Source organism: Halichoerus grypus, chromosome 4 (assembly GCF_964656455.1).
Source record: "Halichoerus grypus chromosome 4, mHalGry1.hap1.1, whole genome shotgun sequence".
Classification (NCBI taxonomy): domain Eukaryota; kingdom Metazoa; phylum Chordata; class Mammalia; order Carnivora; family Phocidae; genus Halichoerus; species Halichoerus grypus.
This window is the reverse complement of record NC_135715.1, coordinates 182,327,780-182,348,337: the sequence shown is the minus strand read 5'-3', so window position 1 is coordinate 182,348,337 and position 20,558 is coordinate 182,327,780. Positions and strand designations below refer to the sequence as shown.

Here is a 20,558-nt window from a genome sequence, read left to right as displayed (position 1 = left end):
GACCCCGGGTAAGCAGACAAGTTACTTAGCCTCTCTGTGCCTTGGTTTTCTCACCTGAAAAATGGGGCTAGTGACCAAGCTTGTCCAGAGTTGTGGTGAGCTTCTAATGAGGCCGTACACGCAAGGGGCTTCGAGCAGCACCCAGGTGAAGCATGTACTAGCTCTTAACTGTTTTCATAACACTCGTCATCTGGGATGGGGGCAGAGACAGAAGTGAAGACTCCTGGAAGGAGATCTGTAGAGTGACCTGCACAGTGATGAAGAGCTCTGGAGTCAGACAGGTCTCGATTCATACCTTGACTCTATTACATTTAATTTCTGAGCCTCAACGGTGCCTGTCTTGGAAGTTCTTGTGAATAGTAAACAGAAAAAAAAAAATGCATGTAATGTACATGCTCTGCGTGGTCTGTAAGAGGCTTGCTAAATGTTAGTGCCTTAAGTGTTCATTACCATTATTACCTTTTGGGAGAAATCTCGGAAATCGAAATGGATGCCAAAAGAAAGGTTTCGGTAAGTGATCTAAGATAAGTGGAGAGAGAAAACGTGTGGCAAAGAAGAAAGGAAAGCGAAGTGGCAAGAAGAGGTGCTAGAGTGAGTGCCTTCTGTGCCATGTGTCCTTCATCCATGTCTCAGGTGGCGGCCACCACCACGGGCCTCGAGCACGGCTTAACTCCCTAGCCACCAAATCTCCATAAATCCCTTAATGACCCTGCTCATTGGTGAAGGAGGGACAGCTGGGATTCCAACTGGGGACCTGACTGACTGCAAAGCCCAGACCCAGACTGTGTTGAGGTGGGAAAGTAAGGCTGCAAAGAGCTTCATCACAGACTGAGGGGTATACAGACACTAAGCTCTTTCTGCTTCCTTTTTCCTTTTTCCCTTTACATACAAAAAATAGTAATCAGGAGCGCTTGGGTGGCTCTGGCGGTTAAGCATCTGCTTTCGGCTCAGGTCATGGTCCCAGGGTCCTGGGATCGAGCCCCACCCACATCAGGCTCCCTGATTAGTGGGAAACCTGCTTCTCCCTCTCTCTCTAACCCTCCCCCTCCCTCTGCCCCTCCCCACTGCTTGTGCTCTCTCTCTCTCTCAACCTCTCTCTCTCTCTCTGGCAAATAAATAAAATCTTTAAAAAATTAGTAATCAAATTCTTGATAGGCAAAAGCTTGTTCTGGCTGGTTGGCTAAACTTTACCTGATAACTACCATAAAATACCATAAAATGTTAAATTAGGGTCAGTTAATCATTTCACTTTTAATTCCCTTAAGTACCAACTTGGCACCAGTCCACAAAAGGTGGAATCATTCTGTGTTTTATTTGAGAAGGTCCTTCCAGGGACTCCTATTTCTGACAGTGTAAGATGGCCTATCTCACCAGTGCTGCAGGGAGTGGTCCAGAAATGACTGAAGAGGGCATCTGCTAAGGTCTCTCCCAGTCCAAAGGTTTTCTATTTCCGAGTATCGCAAGATGTCGGTACTACAATTGATTTCTTTTTTTTTTTTTAATTTTTTTATTGTTATGTTAATCCCCATACATTACATCATTAGTTTTAGATATAGTGTTCCATGATTCATTGTTTGTGCATAACACCCAGTGCTCCATGCAGAACGTGCCCTCCTCAATACCCATCACCAGGCTAACCCATCCTCCCACCCCCCTCCCCTCTAGAACCCTCAGTTTGTTTTTCAGAGCCCATCGTCTCTCATGGTTCTTCTCCCCCTCCGATTTCCCCCCCTTCATTCTTCCCCTCCTGCTACATTCTTCTTCTTCTTTTTTTCTTTCTTAACATATATTGCATTATTTGTTTCAGAGGTACAGATCTGAGATTCAACAGTCTTGCACAATTCACAGCGCTTACCAGAACACATACCCTCCCCAGTGTCCATCACCCAGTCACCCCATCCCTCCCACCCCACCCCCCATACTCTGGTTTCTCTTCAGATCGCATAAATCTTTTGCCTTTTACTACAATTGATTTCAATTGAAAATCCATTTCTGTATAAAACATATAAAACTAGACAACTAATAAAATGTGGTAAGTTTGACACCTAATCTTGTCTAAACATCGTGCAATACCTTAAAACCAATCGGGTCAAAAGTTTATAGCATCAAAATACTATATGAAGAGAACATCTAGTTGGAGAATGTTCTGGATCATTTCACAAGGATATTTGTTAAATGCAAGATAACAGAAAATCCACAGAAGTTCCTAAAGACATATTAAAAAGGAAGCTGATCCACACTAACCACTGGAACCTGTTAAAATTTATTTTAAGGATATATCTTCCCACCTCTACTCTAGTTGCTCACTAATTGCTTTCAAAGCAAAACAGGCACCAAAGGATCCTCCTGACAATCCTCTAAGGTAGTGGAGAATCTTTAGTAATGGTTAGAATGTGCATTATTGCACATCAAAGAACTCCGTTGTTTTTTTTGTTTGTTTTTTTTTCGATTGCACATTATGCTTAAAAATGAACTTGCATGATACAGTAGAAACAGCTCTAAGAGGGGAGTGTAATGATGTGGATTCCAGGACAAGCCCCAGGATGGATAAGCCATGAAGCTCTAGCCAATAACAACCTTTTTCCCCAGGGTGCACATTGCCAAGGTGGTTAGGACCAGGCCATTCCTAACGCACTTACAGACTTAGAATCCCAGGAATCACTATGTTAACAAGAACTCTGGGTGATTCTCATAAGGCCAAACCACTGCCACGGGGCCCATAGACGAACAGTTCTGCAGTTGCTAGGAGTGTTAGCTGAACTCTTTAAATGGCACAGCCGACCCGTCAGGTTAGAATTGTCTCTAATTGGTGATCTCGTGAACTGCAACTTCCCTAACCATGAAAAGGCCTGTAAATTTCATTCCTCTACGAAGAAACATGTTAAAAGGCAAAATAATAATACAAAGAAGGACTACGAGCAATAATCATTAAAATTCACTGCATTATTCAGTAATATTTAAGTCTGGAGAATAGAATAAACAAAAACCAAACATGTTATAATTTCTAAATTGCAAGATTTCCAATAAGAATTTGTATGTGATATAAGACGGGCTTAATGTTTGTTTTTTGTTTTGTTTTTTCGTTTTTTGTCATGGAGATATGTCAAGAAACCATGTACCACCCCTTCTTCCATCCTTCACATCCCTAAACATTCCCAACCAGCCTTCCCCCTTCTCTTTTACTAACAATGGTTTCACCTAAATAAGAGCTATTTTTGCTGATGCCTTAGTACTTCCCTCCCTCCATACACCCTTCCTCTTTCTCCCACTTGACCAAGTTCTCTGAAGGCAGGAAATGTGGTCTTCATCTTCATTTTGGGGGAAGAAGGGGAGCTATCTCGCCCCTATTTGGCACAATATGTGTTTTCCATACATTCTAAAAATTATATACAAAGAATTTAGAAATCTAGGTACTATTGAAATGGGTGGTATTATCTGTACCTCCAACTTAAAAAAACGAAAGCACTCACTGCCTTCTGTTAGAGCTCCTTAAGGAGCAATGCAAAGATTAATGGGAACCTCTCACCTTGGTCTTCAAGGATCTCTCCACCTGAAGACTGGGCAAGATTACAAAGAATCTCTGTGCACACTCCCTCAGCCCAACCCCACCAGCTGTGGATCCCGACTCATAATTTTAAAAAGGTCCCCATGTGATTCTAACAGAAGGGCAGCTAAGCACCACTAAAATCTCTAAACCATCTCCTCTAGTTACTTAAATACTAGTCAACTGTATGTTTGGTCTTTCTTGAATTACAGTCCTTGGATGCACCCACGGTCACCATTCACTTATGGAAACACATGGGACAACAATGGTTATTCTGTTTTCAGAAACCAAGTGAGGTCACCGAAGTTAGGAATATATTCAGTTCTCCTTGCTGACGGTGAGCTGTATCTTTCAGAAAAGTCCACTCTCCTTTATTCTTAATATTGCCTTTCCTGTCTTTCCACTGAATTGGGAGATTCCATCTACAGTTAGCTGATGTTACCTGTGGGCTGGAAAACATTTTGGGATTTCATATCCCCTGGACTCTCACATGTATCCACTGCTGGCCCTGAAAAGACTCAACCATGAAATCTGCCACACATGTTCCCATACAAAGCTTAAAGTGGGCCAAGAAGACATACATTAACCTCTCCTTGGAAAACTTAACCTGAAACTTTTTGATGAATAATTTACACAGCTCTGATTCACTAAAATTTCTAAAATTTCATTCCAATAGGAATGAGTATGAATACGAAAAAAGAATTCACTAAGCTAGTAAAGTACTAGCAGCATTTCATAGAATACTAGTACTATTATTATTAATTAAAATATGGTGATGACAACCCTACCGATAGAGTATGAGAGGGAAAGTAACAGTGACTGAGTCCAGAGACTCTGGAGCCAAGACTGTTTGGGCTCACATCTACCGCCTACTAGTTGTGTGACCTCAGTCGGCATCCGTTTGGTTTCGTCTTCTCTGGAATCGGTAAATAGTAAAACTCACCTCATTGTTGTTGGATCAACACGTGTACACGCACACGCATGTATACACACCGATGCGGGTCACTTACAATGGCGCCTGGTATGCCAGGACTCACTCAAACTCCGTCTCTCCCCCTGCAACCCGATCCTCACACACAGCACAGTGACCTTCAAATCCGTATTTGCTCTTATTGCTCCCCTACTTAAAACTCTCCCTGGCTTCCACCGTCCCCAGGGCCAGCTACAAAACCCTTAAACACCATGGACAGGACCTTTCACAAGTGGATTCCCACCTAGCTCGCCACTTGGGGGCTCCACGTGAAAAATATCTTGCAGGCCCAGACAACTTAGTTTTTCCAATGGGCCATCCTCTCAGCTCGGGGTCTTCATCCATTTTCTCTGTTCCCCTCTTGGTTCAAACCCTTCACGACTCATCACTTTCAGCGGAACAACCATAATCCTTAGATGGTCCATGGTCTGGAACCCACTAATTGAAACTTAGGGTCAATAACCCAGATCACCCCCAACTTAGATACTATACATCCATTCATATGAGAAAGGATGCTCACTACCCACGTGTTCCGCCTGCCGAACTTTATGACACGTAAGGTGACGGCAGATGTTATGTATGACGTCACTACTCCGGAGGAAGATCCCTGAATTCTGAGTCTCGAGTGAATGGCGTCCTCTCTGTATGCCTCTGTCTTCTGCTTGCTGTAGGTGCAATTTTTAAGTTATTTTCACGTTAAGGAGTTGTTTCTCTGTTCATGGAACTGCAAAGAGCAGAGCAAGGCATGCTTTTTAGAAAATACAAGTCTGGGTGATTTTAAGGACAGCGCTCACTTGATCTCATTATTCGGCCAGGTAATTGACAGGAAAGAATGTCCTAATTGCTCATTAACTCTGAAGATGTCCCCCTTGCACGGTGTCAAGGTCTAAGCGACACAGGGCACGCAGCATCTGTCCAAACAGCTGCTGCTTTGGGGGACAAAGCTTTAGTTTCATGCAGCTAAAAAAACAGCAGCTGTTTTTGATTTTGGCTTTAAACAATCTTATCTATAATCGAGTAGAATTTGGTGGGGAGTTATTTTCTCCTCGGGCTAATAAGATGAACCACATTGCTGGTTAAATGCTATTTTTCTGGGGCCACATGGTTTTTCACAACCTTTGCTGATGGAAATCATTTTTGGTTCGATTGTAATCTGCCAAAATGGCAGTGGATTTTTATTTTATTTTTTTATTTTTTTTTTAAGATTTTATTTATTTGCGAGAGAGAGAATGAGAGACAGAGAGCATGAGAGGGAGGAGGGTCAGAGGGAGAGGCAGACTCCCCGCTGAGCAGGGAGCCTGATGCGGGACTCGATCCAGGGACTCCAGGATCATGACCTGAGCCGAAGGCAGTCGCTTAACCAACTGAGCCACCCAGGCACCCGGCAGTGGATTTTTAAAAGGTCCTCCAGAGAAAGGCTCTCCCTGTGAAGCTCTTTCACGTCCACCCACCCGTCCCTATATGCAGGGGACTGTAATGAGTAAAATCAGAGCAGAAACACGCCGTCAGCATAGGCACACCTCAGGTCTCTTCCTCACAGTGTACAAAGAAATCCAGAATTCCACTGAACAGCTATGCCCACATACCAAGAAGAATGGTCTACATGTTTCTGTGATACGGAAAACATTAACATGATAATTAGCAAATCATTAGGGCTACCAAGGGCTAGGATATGTTGTAACTTGACAACCATCATCGTGTCAAAATTATGCTCAAAATGGGCCTTCCTGGCCTGAGTTATCTAAGTCAGGGGCTTAGTCCCCTCTGCACCCCCAAATGTCTCACCAAAAAGCATCCTCTACACAACAGCAAATTACTTGGGGTTTAGAATTTATCTTTGTCACAGCAGTGTGTGCCAAAAGAAGGGCCCTGCGAACCCCCAGAGATGCAGCTTATTTAAAGTTGTAATGAAGACAGCAGGTGTTCTATACAGATGTCACTTCTTCTAGAAGACACTTATTAAACACTTTATCTCCCTTAATGTCGAAGGACTAGCTACATTTTATTTTCTTTCAGCATCACTGTAGCCAAAAGCAAACTGTTTCTTTTTAGTCTCACTGAGCTGAAAATTAAAAACTACTGGGCTTTGGGTGGTTTAGGTTGATTTGTAAAGAATTCTAAATGCAGTGATTCAAGAGTCAGCCCATACTGTTTTCTGGTAACACAAAACTGTATTTTGCAATACAAAAATGCTCTTCCACAGAAAGCACGCCATACTTCTCCTCTCCCTGGTGACCCAAACCTCTGCGTTCCAACTACCACACAACCTTTCGCTCAGATGAAGCAGAACAGATAGGAAAGGACCACTCTCCATAAAATGTACGAAGCTTTACATTTCATATACATACTGTCAGGTAAAATGGAACTGCCTGGTGCCATGGTTCCTAACCTGTGTGCTAAAGCAGCCACAAACTAGGAATCCAGTGTGTTCTGGGACCTTAAGAAGGAAATCACTACAGTAGGCAGGGAGAGCTAGCTACTGATGACAGGAGCAGTGGGCCTTCTTGTCTGCAGGGTGTGGATAACTTTAGCCTGGAAGGTTCAGAATAGAGAGGAGAAGGGAAAGAGATAAGCAAAAAGGAAAAGGGGAGACAGGATCTCACTGGGCTCTTCTCAGTCTCCCCCATCACTCTGACTGCCCATCAGGAGCCTGCAGAGGTTGGAAGCACGAATGCATGACGTAGAGGTGTCTGAATTTCTCTGCAGCAACCTGATGCCTTCAACAGAATGGGGCCTGGAGAGAACATCAGAGAAGAGCATGGCTAATACTGAATATTTTTAGCAATGCATAGATTCATTTTAATAATATGTTTTTCCTTCTAAAGGTTCCACATGATTTTGCAGAAATTTTAGAAAATGGAGTTAAGCCAAAACAAGAAAATAAAAGTCACCATAATCTTATTCTTGAGAAATAAGGATAATTGGCATTTTGTTAAATATTATCCCAATCTTTTTTACAGCACATTTACTAGGTCTTCCAAAAATAAAATGGGTTTTTACTAAGAATACTGCTTATATCCCTGCTTCTCATCTGATACACCGTGAACCTGCCTCTCTGTCTTTTTAATGGCTGAGTATTATTCTACATCATGATTTATTACTCTGTCCCTTATCGTGGCATGATTAGGCCATTTGCAATTTTTCCAAAGCAGATGATTTCAATGTAATTTTAATCAGCTTAATATTTATAGTAATCTTCATAACATTGCACAATTTCAGTCCTGTGTTATAACAAAAATAGATTTAAATAACACAGATGTGACACAGGAAGATTTCTGGTCCCTAATTGAGATTCATGAAGATATATAAATACATATTATGCATGATTCTCACATCTGGCTCTCCATAACTAAGTACAACAGAATTATAAATAGTTCTGGACCCTTGGAGAACCGCCATGTGATGAAACTAGACCACTGTGAAAGCTATTTGTGATTCTATAATAAATGGAAATCAACATATGACTCTTGGTTTTTCTTACTAGCAACACAACACAACAAAATGGATAGAAGACTGCACGACTCTGAGCAAGAGGACTTTGAGAGGCAGAGCGGACAGCATTAGAAATTCTCTCGGGAATAATTCCCACTCACAAGGAGCGGGAGAAATGTGTAACAGCCTGATGTAAAATTCTGATGTCTTCAGCCACACTTAATGTGAGCACATATTCTTTTTTTGTTCTGAATCATTTCTCTTCAAAAAGGAAAGCTACTGAACAAAAATAGAGCCCTATTTAAATGAATGATACAAATATCTTTAATTAAAATGTCACTAATGTATCTGTATTAAAAATATTTTCATGCTCATATGCTATAAATTTTTGTAGAAATGAATGACAGCCAAGCAGATGATTTATGATTGTGTACAGTAAGCATTTTTTTTTTTTTTTTTTTTGGTGTGTGTGTCCTGTAAGGTACCTGAGATGCAGGTTTCTTGTGTAAAAGGGTGTTCTTTCCCTACATAAATGATTTATTTTGCTTTTTCAAATACTATCAAGATCTGTTGCTTCAACAAAACCAAAAACCAACCAAACAAAAGAACTTAGCCAACCATTTATGGACAGGTGAGGACCACAGTAAGAGAAATGTCCTTGTTATTCTAGAAGTAATAGTCTTTCTAAATGTAGCCCAGACTGTTCCTGAGCGGCCACACCCATCTCAGTTCTCAGAATTCTGAATTCGGGAAGATCACAACAGCCAATCCACCTGCCAGAGCACAAACAAAACTCTAGCTCAGTACCGTCCTGACTATATGGAGAGCAGTCTCTACTGTAACTGACAATTCGGTGGCAGCCTAGAAAAGCTTCTTCTAAAAAGGCTCTGTTGTATGATACAAAAGTGTCCCAACTAGGAACAGAGAAGCCTGGCCTCCTTGTCTGTTGTTTACAACTTAGAATGTGACCCTGGGCAAATCATTTAACTTCTCTGTGCCACCGCTTCACAATCTGAAAAACGAAGCTAACTACAAATGCTTATTTCGTAGCGCAGTGTGGGTATGTGAACCTTCCCAGCACCATGGACAGGCACTTAATTCTTGTTGACTTGGAAATAATTTCACCAAAGCATTTGCGGTGCTTTCTTTTGGGCGCCCATATTATGGATAGCTGCAAGGATACACCTCAAATGTTATGTGGTTTTTCTCTGGGTGGTGGGGTTATGGATTATTTTTTTGTCTTCTTTTCTTATTTGTATTTTCCACAGTGAATATATATTGCTTTTTATAACTAGAATGACAAATGCTGCCCAAATCGTAAAAGACCGTGATAGATGAGCTCAGGTACCCGTCATCACCTGTCTCAGGTCCTCAGCACCATCTACCTTAGGACATCTGGAATTCAGGTAGAACTTCCAGAAAAGGAGTTGAGTGCTGCCCACTCCCATGGCAAAACAAAAGCAGACCCACACAGCGCACATCTTAACCGGTGTTAGCACACATACATGAGAGCCACCTGTCACACTTCCTCACCCATCTCCCCCTTCCCTGGAAGGCCAGGTGGACTCTGCCCCTGGCGACAGGGGAAAGCTGAAAGTCTGTCTGGGGTCAAGAACAGAAGGCTCACACAGGGGTTCAGCTCTAGGGTAGCCTCATAGGAGCCCTAGAAATGTGGGTTCAATCTCGCACCTTCTAGGGAGGTCCTGACTTCCAAGCTCCTCACACCTGCCTACTTTACACCTGCGTCCCCAGGGCAGGACACTGTCAACAGTAACCGAGGCCAAACTCACAGACATGTATATAGATGGTGAAGGGCTTCTCTGAGTCTGTTTCCTCATTGGGTGAAAGCAGGTGTCAGATATGATGACCTCTAAGGTCATGCTCACTGCCAGCATATCACAGTTACATTTGAAAATGGTGCTGCTTTGTCTCATTCTTTGTCACTGACTTTAAAAATAATTTAAATAAATTAAGCAAAGGATCACAACAACACATCCTCCCCAAGATTTAAACTGAAGTCATGTGCTTAATATGCTCAACGATGTGGCTCTTTACAGACCCCAAACTCATGACTGGTGTTGTAGTTCAACTCACAGATGAAGATGGAATATTAAGGCACAATCATGCAAAATATTATATATACTTTTGATGTGTAATTATAATGCTGAAAGAGGAATTATAAAGGCTCAAATAAAAAGAAAATAAAATCCGATTCACTGAAAATATCAACTACTGAGTCTATGTAACAAAGTCTGAGCCTTCAGCTCAAAAAAAAAAAAAGACTGTTTTGTTTTATATTTTAGTATAAATACGTAGGATTAGAAACTTCCTCATACCCTCAATTGTTTGATTAATAAGAACGTAAGATCCACTGTAATTTTAAAGCACTCTATGATATCTCTTTTCCAAATTAATACACTTCTGTAGAAACAACAAGAGTTTCTTAGGCCTAAATTGTTTTCTGCAATTATTTGATTTTATGAAAGACTGAATATACACGTCAAATACTTCTGAGATTAAAAACTGTATAGAGAGCTTGAGTATACAAATCATTGTATTAGTAAACTTGATAGTCTATAAAATTCTTATATAACTTAGGGAATCACGGTTGCTGAAATATTTCACAGATGGGTTAAGTAAAGTGATCAACTCATTTTGAAAGTTACTAGGGGCACCTGGGTGACTCAGTTGGTTAAGTGTCCGACTCTTGATTTTGGCTCAGGCATGATCTCAAGGTCCTGAGATTGAGCCCTGGGCAGGCCCAGTGGGAGCCTGCTTAAGATTCTCTCTCTGCCCCTCCCCTGCCCCTCTCCCCACTGGTGCTCTCTTTCTCTGTCGCTCTCTCTTAAAAATATTTCAAGAGTTACTATATCTCTTTCGAGAATCTAATATATTGGTTCGCTGAAGTGAAGTAAGTCACTTAAATCTCCTATTGTTCAGCAAAAAGAATAATATTTTTGGTTTGATAGTAAAGAACAGGATTTATTCCTTTTTGTAGCCTACAATGCTTAACAGTATCTGACACTTACAAGAGGCTCAAATGCAGATTTGCTGAGTAACAGAATGAATGATGATCTGAGCAACATGAGCGTGCAAGGTAGTATTTCTGAAACCGTTAAGATTTGGTAGCCCAAAAGCAGTCTCCAAGTGTGGGGAGGATGGCGGGGACATGGGTGGGTGGAATTAATTCATTAGCGTTGTGTTTATACTTTTTTTGTTAAATCTACTCATTAGCATCTGAATAATGCTTTCAATAAATGGTGATTGTGGGGGGTGGCAGAGGAAAAATTATAAATATACACATAACCATTACTGTCAAGTTCCCAAATATGTTTAAATTTCATGTATCTTTATTTCTATTTTGTTATTCCAGTAACAGCAGGCTATGGTTAATATTTTAAAATTTGGGATCTCAAGAGAAGTGGGCTCCTTTACAATAGGGACCTACACAGAACTCTGTCCCACTCATTTTATTATTTTTCTCCCTGGCTGGGATATTCACATGTTGTTTCACAGATTTTAAAACTCATATACTTATGTTTCTTTATGTGTACAATTTGACATCTAGACACAGTCTCGAATATGAAACTTCACTCACCGAAGTGAGTATCTCCAACACAGAGTAGCAAGTGAGAATCATAATCCAAAGGAAGTGTTCTGCAATGAAACTGCTTTTAGACAATCTGGCAGATGGTACTTTTTCATTACATAGAAACTTTTCCTAGGGGAAAACACAGCAATTTACTTTAAAAAAAAAAAAAAAGTGAAGCGGTTACACAGAAGTAGCTGCACATCTCTGTCCCGGCCTCCAATGCCTCTTCGAAGCCAAGCAGGCCAGCCACGGACATTTGCATATGTTAAAAAACGGCCCAACTGCATTATGCCTGCACTGGGCCAAGGAAGGACCATATAATCGTGCAACCGAATAAGATACCACCTCGTAATCTACGTATGGATCGGCTGAGATCTGCTGTCGATAGTTGTGTCAATTTATATTCCTGAAACGGTCTTTCATCCGTGAGCCCTGAGATCCACGTGCCACACGCCAATATTCCTGACGGTTCCCAGTGCCTCCACCTCTTTCTTGCTACACCCCTCCTTCTCAGTCCATTACCACAGAATAATGGAAAAGGAAGAGAGTACCCAATTCAACTCTTTGCTATAAAAAAATGATAATAAAACAAAGGTCTGATTAGACTCAGTCATTCACACCTCAAGTAAAGCTAAGTTCATTAATAAGCCAGGACTGAATGCAGGCCACTGACATTCCCATCATTTTCCCTTTGTACCACACCGGGAAAGATAAAAAGAACGAACATAATGCATTTCATTTTTCTCAAAAATGTCCACACAATAAAGAAACAAGACAAATGCTGCTCTTATATACGTTGGTGTAGCTTCAGTAGAAGGAAAAATGTACAGTAGTTCTCTTTCTTTACCTAAAGTGTGTCTCAATTGGTCCCTACAAACACATGATGCTTATAAACAAGATTCAAAGATACTGTCAAATCATCTGTTAACAACAAAAGCACGATATTAATTTGGAACCTAAATATTTCTTTTTCCCCAAAATGGCTTCCCTGGTAATTTCACATCCAAAGACCGAGAGACAAAGCAGCAACCAGTTTCATTCTGGAGCCAAGACCTCTGTAGTCTATTCCACCATAGTTTCACATACGGCTAACCAGCAACCCCAACGTACAGTGTGGGGAGGGGGTGGGGGGCGACAGAGCTGCTTGATTTTCACAAGAGAGCCAAAGTGTGACTGCGGCCATTTGCCTTGCAGAGGAGTCTAAGAAAATCAGCACAAGTTACGCCACGTGCCAGTAAGGATTTCCAGCTTTAACCAGTACACATGCTCCAGGCTGGCAGATAGGAGCTGAGAAGGACACAGCTTTGTACCCAGTCACTGGCTGAACTTGGTGGCAGGCTATTTAAAAAAAAAAAAAAAAAAGTCACAAATTATACATGGAAGGATGTGGGGGAGTGGGGAGAGGAAAATGCAATGAGCTAATGTTCCTACTTGGCATCTGCCTTTTGACTCAAAGAAAGGGATGGCTCTTTTCCAGAATTTTTCTATTATTGTGGTATCAGCTGCCTCTTGGACTTGCTTATAAAAGCGGAGACTGCCAACAGAACAAGACAAGATTTCTGTTGATAGTAGTAAACGTGCATGTTCCTTGAAATAATACGGATTTCGAGATTTCTCCTACAAAGGCTACTTTGGTATTACTATTCCCGGCATGAGCTTCTGGACCTGTACGGCCAGGTACTGGTGGGGACCATGAAAACAGCAAATTCTGAACTTAAAAAGGTGCTACCTTGATTCTTTAATTTACTCCTCCAGTATATTTAACTAAAGAATAGTTTGAAACTAATTGGCGCTGGATGTTTCTTGCTGGACTGGCATTCTACCAAATGAATTTCTATTAGTTGGCCCTTGCAAGTCTCAGTGTTACTCTATTACACTAACTTCTTACTCTGAAAACTATAAATCAAAGAGAAAAAATTAAGCATTTATCCAGGCATTTAAAAAAGGACTATAGATTCTACCTACTTCATAAGGGAAAGATCTTCTTTACTTAAAACAAAAAAAAGGTAGTAAATAAATGTACTAAGAATGACAGATTCAAACCCCAATGAAGAATAAGGAATGTTTCCAGCTTCCCTTTGGGGTGTAGAAAGCTAGGAAGAGCATCACTCCTGTCTTATAATAAACATAAATGTGAGACAATCTGCAAATTAGTGACTTTTTCTCAACCCATCACGAGTTGAAGCAGTCAGACAACTAACTAAACAGAGGCCTAAAGAGGTATGGGAGCACTTGCTCACCTAGGTCACACTCCACTGAACACTAATAAAAAGAAGAAAAAATATGTAATAATCTCAACATATAGAATTTTTAAAAAAAATTACTATTTACAATAGCACACCTCCCCCTCCAAAAAACATACTTAGGTATAAATCTAAGATAATACACGGAGGACCTGTACGTTCAAAACATTTAGTGGTATGAAAATCTGATTACAAGATAACACTGAATGAAAGCAAGTAAGGTACAAAGTAGTATGTATATATGGTCAGAATTTTATAAAATAAAACTCAAACCAAGTATTTTTTCCATAGGGAAAAAAAGGCTAAAAAATATTAAGGTCTTTAAAACAATGTCTCTTTGGTTTCTTGTTCTTAATAAGGCAATCACAAAGTGTTTTAAAGAAAATAAAACTGAAATTAATATAAACAATTTGTAAAGCTAATTTCTTTGCTGCCACCTGTTATTATATAATGCACTTCACGACGTCTCCTTAGGTCAGTTTTCTTGGAACTAGTTCCATATGCTCTTAGAAAACATTAATTTAATAAATTGGTTTCCTAATTGCAGAACTAATTAGAATCGTTAGTATACCAGTGATATTCTGGATCTTTAACGGGGTATAGTTTGCTATATGTTCACAGTTTTGTGGCGTTTTCCATATTTATTTGAATACAGTACTTGTGCATAGGCTGGTGAGAGAGACAGGACAGGTTGCCTTGGCTGACCTTCCAAAGTAGGTTGCAGACATCACATTATTTTGCTTCTAAATACTTCAGTGTGTATCTCCCAAGAATAAGGGACATTCTGCTACTTATCTACAACACCATTATCACATCCAAGAAAGTCTGATTACTTCCCTAACAACTTCTAATATCTACCCAAATACAAAATTCCCGTTTTATAAAAAAAATGTTTTTATAGTCAGTTTTTCAAGGTTTTCATGTTATGTTTGGTTGTTATGTCCTTTTAATAAAAACCACACCCTGTTTTTTTCTTTTTGACACAGATTTTTTTTTCCCCCCCAGACCAGTCTCATTGAATTGCAGAAATCCCATGTTTTGTTTGATTATTTCTCCATGGTGTTACTTAGCTTGTTCCTCTATCCCATGTGTTTCCAGTATGTTGACGCTTACACTGGAAGACTCAGAGTCAGGTTAAACACTTATAGCAAGAACCTGAAGCTATGTTCCTCAGACTGCATCATATCAGGAGACACGCAACAGGCCAGCTCACTGATAATACCACCGAGCTTGATCACAGCATTTAGGTGGCGACTGCCAAATCTCTCCCTTGCAAAGGGACATCTTTCCCTTTGTTATTAGCACTTCCACCATGAGGTGATACATTATCACTGTCCTGTCTCTCAGTAACCTTCTAAGTGATGGTTTTTGTAGTCCTTGATGGTCTTTGCAGGACTACCAGTTATTTCATTGGGTTCCTTATTAATTCTTATTTACCTCTTTAAAATTTCTTGATAGGAAAATTCGGGTCTTTGTGATATACAGGTAGGTGAGTTCTGACAAACACAGAGTTTCGTATCCACCACAATAATCAAGATACAGAATAGTTACATCACCTCAAAAAATTCCCTCTCACTGTCCCTTTGGGGTCCTAAATAAAGCTTGGTACAAAGTCCATTTTCAGTAGATTTACTCCAACCTTACTTGTCCCATAATATTCCCTGTCTCGCCTAGTAGTGATTAAACTGCTGTGTGCATAGGAATAAAACCACGAAAATTTATTTTAGTACAGGCTCTGGGGCCCTACCCCCCAAATTTAGGAAGGCTAAGGCAGGCTGCTTGCGATCATGATACTATTAAACCACTGAGTATATGCGATACAATGACTACGGGCATGGCCCTAATTCTCTACTTTTCTTTCTATCCATACTCTTTGCAGCTCCTGCCATGAGGAGGTGGAGTGTGTTTCTGAATCCCATGGGTCTGGGCGGTCACTTGTTTCAGCAACAAAATCCAGTGGCATTGGCGTGGCAGCAGCACAAGCCTTGCTTGTTTCTACTCTCCTGGAACCCGTGGCCTGAGGCCTGGCAGATGAGCCTGGGCCAGCCTGCTGGACGAGGTGGGGTGTGCGGCCTCACCTCCACCATCACCTCCAATGACAGTCAGTGAGGCAAGTCAATGGGGTCATCCCAGAGCAGCCAGCTCCACGCGACCCCCTGCAGACCCCTTAGCACACGGGCCAGGCCAAGATCCTGTAAGCTTGGCCAGCGGACCCATATGCTCAAGAGCAAGAAGAAATGTTTATTGGTTTCAGCCATGTCAGGGTGATTCGTTACGTAGTAACAGATGACTTATACACCACAATTCTGATACTCTTTACCCAAGGAATACTGACTTATCTCTTCCTCTCCATTCCCCACCACGACCCCGCCCCCTTCCTCATTTGGGCTTTTATTCCTTGTTCAGACTGCTGTTGTCATTCTACCTCCGGGACGCTGCTGCTCTGGACTGTGTTCTCTAAAGTCAGAGGCCAGGTTGCCATAATGTATGCATTCCTACCATCTAGCATAATGCCCGGTGCCCCCCACAGGTGCTCAGTCCTTGTCTGTGGAATCACTGTTGCCAGATTCATAAAGCACAGCTCTGGTCACATCACTCCCGATGCAGGACCCTACCAGCACTTACAGGACATACCAGGTCCGTTTTCCACCTGGCTTACTTGATTCTAGGACCTCTGTGATCAGGCCAAAGCCTCGCTCCCCACTCTTCTTCCCCTTCTTCTCTTAAGGCTCCGTTCCAAAGTGAGGGCTGGCTGACCACGTCCTTACTTCCTGTCTGTGTGATACTGACTCTCCCCACATCTCTGTAAACGTGACACATTCTTGAAGGTCCGAGTCTTCTGTGAGAGTCTGGTAGGTCTAGTGAAGGAAGAGCTCACCCCTTCTCCCTGGATCTAGCAATTAGCCTGAGCCTCCCGTAGCTGAGCGCTCTCACCTGAGCACCTGATACTATGCTTACCTGTCCACTGTCCATGCATCTAGATGTCCATGCATCTAGCAGGCATCTCCTCTACCTGAGATTGTGAACTTTTTGAGGGAGAGTACATCTTTTACCTGTCTGTATTCCCTATGGTACCTCACGCAGACCGCAAAACATAGTAAGACCTTCATAAATGCTTACCGAATGAATGGATGGTTTTTTGTCACTACTAAAACAAGAATAACAGTAGTAAGTCAACCCCACGCCAAAGATGGCACAATAAATACAGTGGTTTTCATATATCAGTCTATAAAAGAATCTTCTGGAAGGCCTGTTGAAGATACAAATTCCTAGGCTCTGCCCCCAAAGAGATGGGTTCAGTAGGTCTGGAGTAGAACCCTAAGTTTGAATTCCTACCAAGCTGTCCATGTGACTTTGGGGAAGGTTTGCGGGCAACACTTTGATATACACAGTGACATACAGCCTGCTTTGTAGATATGAAGTCCAAAGTAAACTCCTTTTTTCACACACCTAAGATTTTTTTTTTTTTTTTTAAGTTTCTTAACTTTAATGCCAAGGCACTGAGGAGCGCAGCAGGCCTAAAAAAGAACAACTTTAACAATACATACATAGTCTGGCACCTTATTAGCTTAGGTTGCTGGGAATATGGCATCACACCCCATTCTTTGTAATCACAATCTGCACACATTTTTTTTCATCTACATACCCTTTTTATAAACTATTTAAAGTTTAATTTGCTACAAATAGTCCTTTTTCAGACCATCTCACCATGTGAGGTATGCTTTAAAATAAGTGAAGGGCGCAAAATTCCTACCTCGGTCCCAGAGGCTGGCTCTTAATGCTCTCTCTAGCTGTTCCTCCTCACTCAGTCCTGCTGTGTATGCATCATAGTTCCTGGATATGTCTTCAGAGTAACCTGGCTGGCCATATGGGTAATAATCCTGATACCTGGAGTAGCCTACAGGCACAAGGGAAAGGTTATAGAGCACAGCTGTGTACTGTTCTTGCCATTCTTCCCATTTGTAAGCAAACACAATAAAATAATCTGTCATCATTCTGAGTATAGTAATAATCAAAATAAGAAAAGATGACAAATGCAGAATTCCTCCATGACCGTGGGCAATGACAGTCTTATCACTGTTGCACCAACAGTGCCCAGCGTGGGACTGGACATATGTGAGTCCTTATGAGCTGAAGAGGAAGAAGATACTAATTTAGAAGGTCTGAGGGGTACTGGAGAGGGGCTGGTATGAGCTATTTTCATCTGGAGTGGATTCTTGCAGTTTAGAGCTATACACTACTTGGAGTATTTTCTGTAAAGTCCTGACTAGGGTCAAGGGAATGGTTGAAATAATAGTTGATCAAGCATTTCTGTCTGCTGGCTCCATACGATGAGAGGCAGACTAACATTTAATGCAGATACTGCAGGATTTCTGTGCTGGGTGTGATACTTTGTACAGTAATAACTACATTGAGATAAACAAGGCGATGTCTCTATAATTATAATTTTATGTCAAAGAACACAGTTTCTATTAATAGCACTTTCAAGAAATTGGTTGCTAGATAAAATGAGAGAAGAAACAACCTGCTCATTAAATAATGCTTTAAGTATCAGACTTACATATCCCATTAATGAAGGTCAATTACAGAGCAGAGTTCACTTTTGCAAGGTGTTTCCATCAATATTTTCAAGTTGGTTTGAGTTTACTCCTTACATCTTCTTTAACTGCCCACTTTTATGTAGTTTGTTTGGAAGAGAATTTTTCCCCCCAAAAGATTACCAGTCTAATTCTGGTGTAATGAGAGAGAAGAGTCTGTTTAGCTTTATTCCTTCTTTTCTTCCATTATCTTACCCTTTGGGGATGAGTTTTCAAATAGTTAATTAATGTGCTTTTTGTTGTTGATGAACATTCCTACCCTTTACTTTGAGTCATGTGTCATAGGTCTCCATATCATCAACAGAGTACACACCTGAGTCTAAATTTCTTATTGCTTTAAGACTAAAGGAAACACACACACACACACACACACACACATAACAAGACCAAAAAGAGGAACAGTATATGGCAGAATCTGGTTAATTAAGATTTAATATTCAGAATATTTGATAATTAGTCCTGAGGCTATTTTATTTTTTTTTAAGATTATTTATTTATTTATTTATTTGACAGAGAGATAGAGAGCACAAGTAGGCAGAGTGGCAGGCAGAGGGAGAGGGAGAAGCAGGCTCTCCGCTGAGCAGGGAGCTGGATGTGGAGCTCGAGCCCAGGACCCTGGGATCATGACCTGAGCTGAAGGCAGCTGCTTAACCAACTGAGCCACCCAGGCGCCCCTGTCCTGAGGCTATTTTAAAGTTTACTTTTGTGCTGGTTATAAATAAAATGCAAGCTTAAAAAGGAAACAGTTTAACTCCTTCCCATAAGAATTTTCAGGTACTCCAAAAGTATTTTCATATAAACAATGAAATGATAACACACTGATCTAGTTTCAGCTGATAATCTAATGTAACTATACACATTTACAATAAATATCTGTCATGTTATATGTGTCTATTGGTTATGTTTTTAGAGCAGCCTTAATGAGACATAATTGACATACTATATAATCCATCAATTTAAAGTGTACAGTTCAATGGCTTTTAGTATATATTCATAGAGTTCTGCCCTCACCACAATCAATGTTAGAACATTTTCATCACCCCCCAAAAGAAAACTGTACCCTTTAGCTATCATCCCCCATCTCTCCCAGCCCTAAGTAACCACTAATCTATTTTCTGTCTCTATAGCTATCTATGCCTATTCTGGACAATTATATAAATGGGATCATAGAACATGTGGTGTTTTGTGTCTGGCTTATTTCATTTTACATAACATTTTCAAGGTTCGTCCATGTTGTAGCATGATTCAGTACTTCACTCCTTTTTGTGGCCAAATAATATTCCATTGCATGATTATATAGCATCCATCAATTGATAGACATTTGGGTTATTTCCACCTTTGGACTCTTGTCAATAATGCTGCTATAAACCTTCATGGACAAGTTTTTATATGGACATATGTTTTCATTTCTCTTGGGTCCATAACCAAGAGTGGGATTCCTGGGTCATATGGAACTTCTATGTTTAACCATTTGGAACTGCCAGAATGTTTCCCAAAGTTGTACCATTTTACATTTCCACAAAGCTATGTTAATGGGTTCAGATTTCTCCATTTACTATCTATCTTTGTAATTATAGCCATCCTAGTAGGTGTAAGTGGTACCTCATTATGGTTTGCATGACTAATGATATTGAGTGGATATGGTTTGGATGACTAATGACTAATGATAATGATAGATAATGATATCTAGTGTTTAGATAAACCCTCTTTTCACGGGTTTATTGGTCATTTGTACATCTTTCTTTGGACAGCAGTCTATTCAGAGCCCTTGCCCATTCTTACTGATTATTACAACACTCTTCTTTTTTGGTAATATTTTACAATGTCCTTGAAAGTCACAAAGTGAGTGATTTAAATAAACATTAAATAAAATTGTTGAGGATTTGGGGGACTGATTCTGACAAGGCTTGCTCCTAAAGTAGTAAAAATTAGTGGGAATTTACTAAATACCTCCAATAACCCAACTTCCACATTCTCTCTCCTGTTTCCCATGTCAGAATATTAACATCATGATATTTGTAACAGGGGAAGGATATAAGTAAATTTCCCAAATCGTCACACTAGTGTAGGACTGAAGTTGGATCTGGATTCCAATTTAAAAATCAACAACCTTCCTCAAATTGGTCTCTACTCAACAGACCCATGAAAAAAAAGTTAGCTCCCCCTGCTATGTTGGGGA

At 40.7% G+C, this 20,558-nt stretch overlaps 1 protein-coding gene across 9 annotated transcripts in view; it reads right to left on the bottom strand.

The window, feature by feature from the left end:
• RHBDD1 (rhomboid domain containing 1) overlaps positions 1–20,558 on the bottom strand; it is a 683,913-nt gene that overhangs the window by 32,322 nt on the left and 631,033 nt on the right. For 5 of the 9 annotated variants that reach the window (XM_078071380.1, XM_078071381.1, XM_078071379.1 and 2 more), the window contains one exon: positions 17,536–17,679. The exons of 1 other annotated variant lie outside the window; for it this stretch is intronic. In XM_078071380.1, coding sequence (XP_077927506.1) covers positions 17,536–17,679 — 144 coding nt within the window. Of the gene's footprint in view, positions 1–4,334; positions 7,249–11,194; positions 12,106–17,535; positions 17,680–20,558 lie in introns of those variants that run through there. 3 more of the 9 variants (XM_036073906.2, XM_078071383.1, XM_036073952.2) reach the window with 3 other exon arrangements.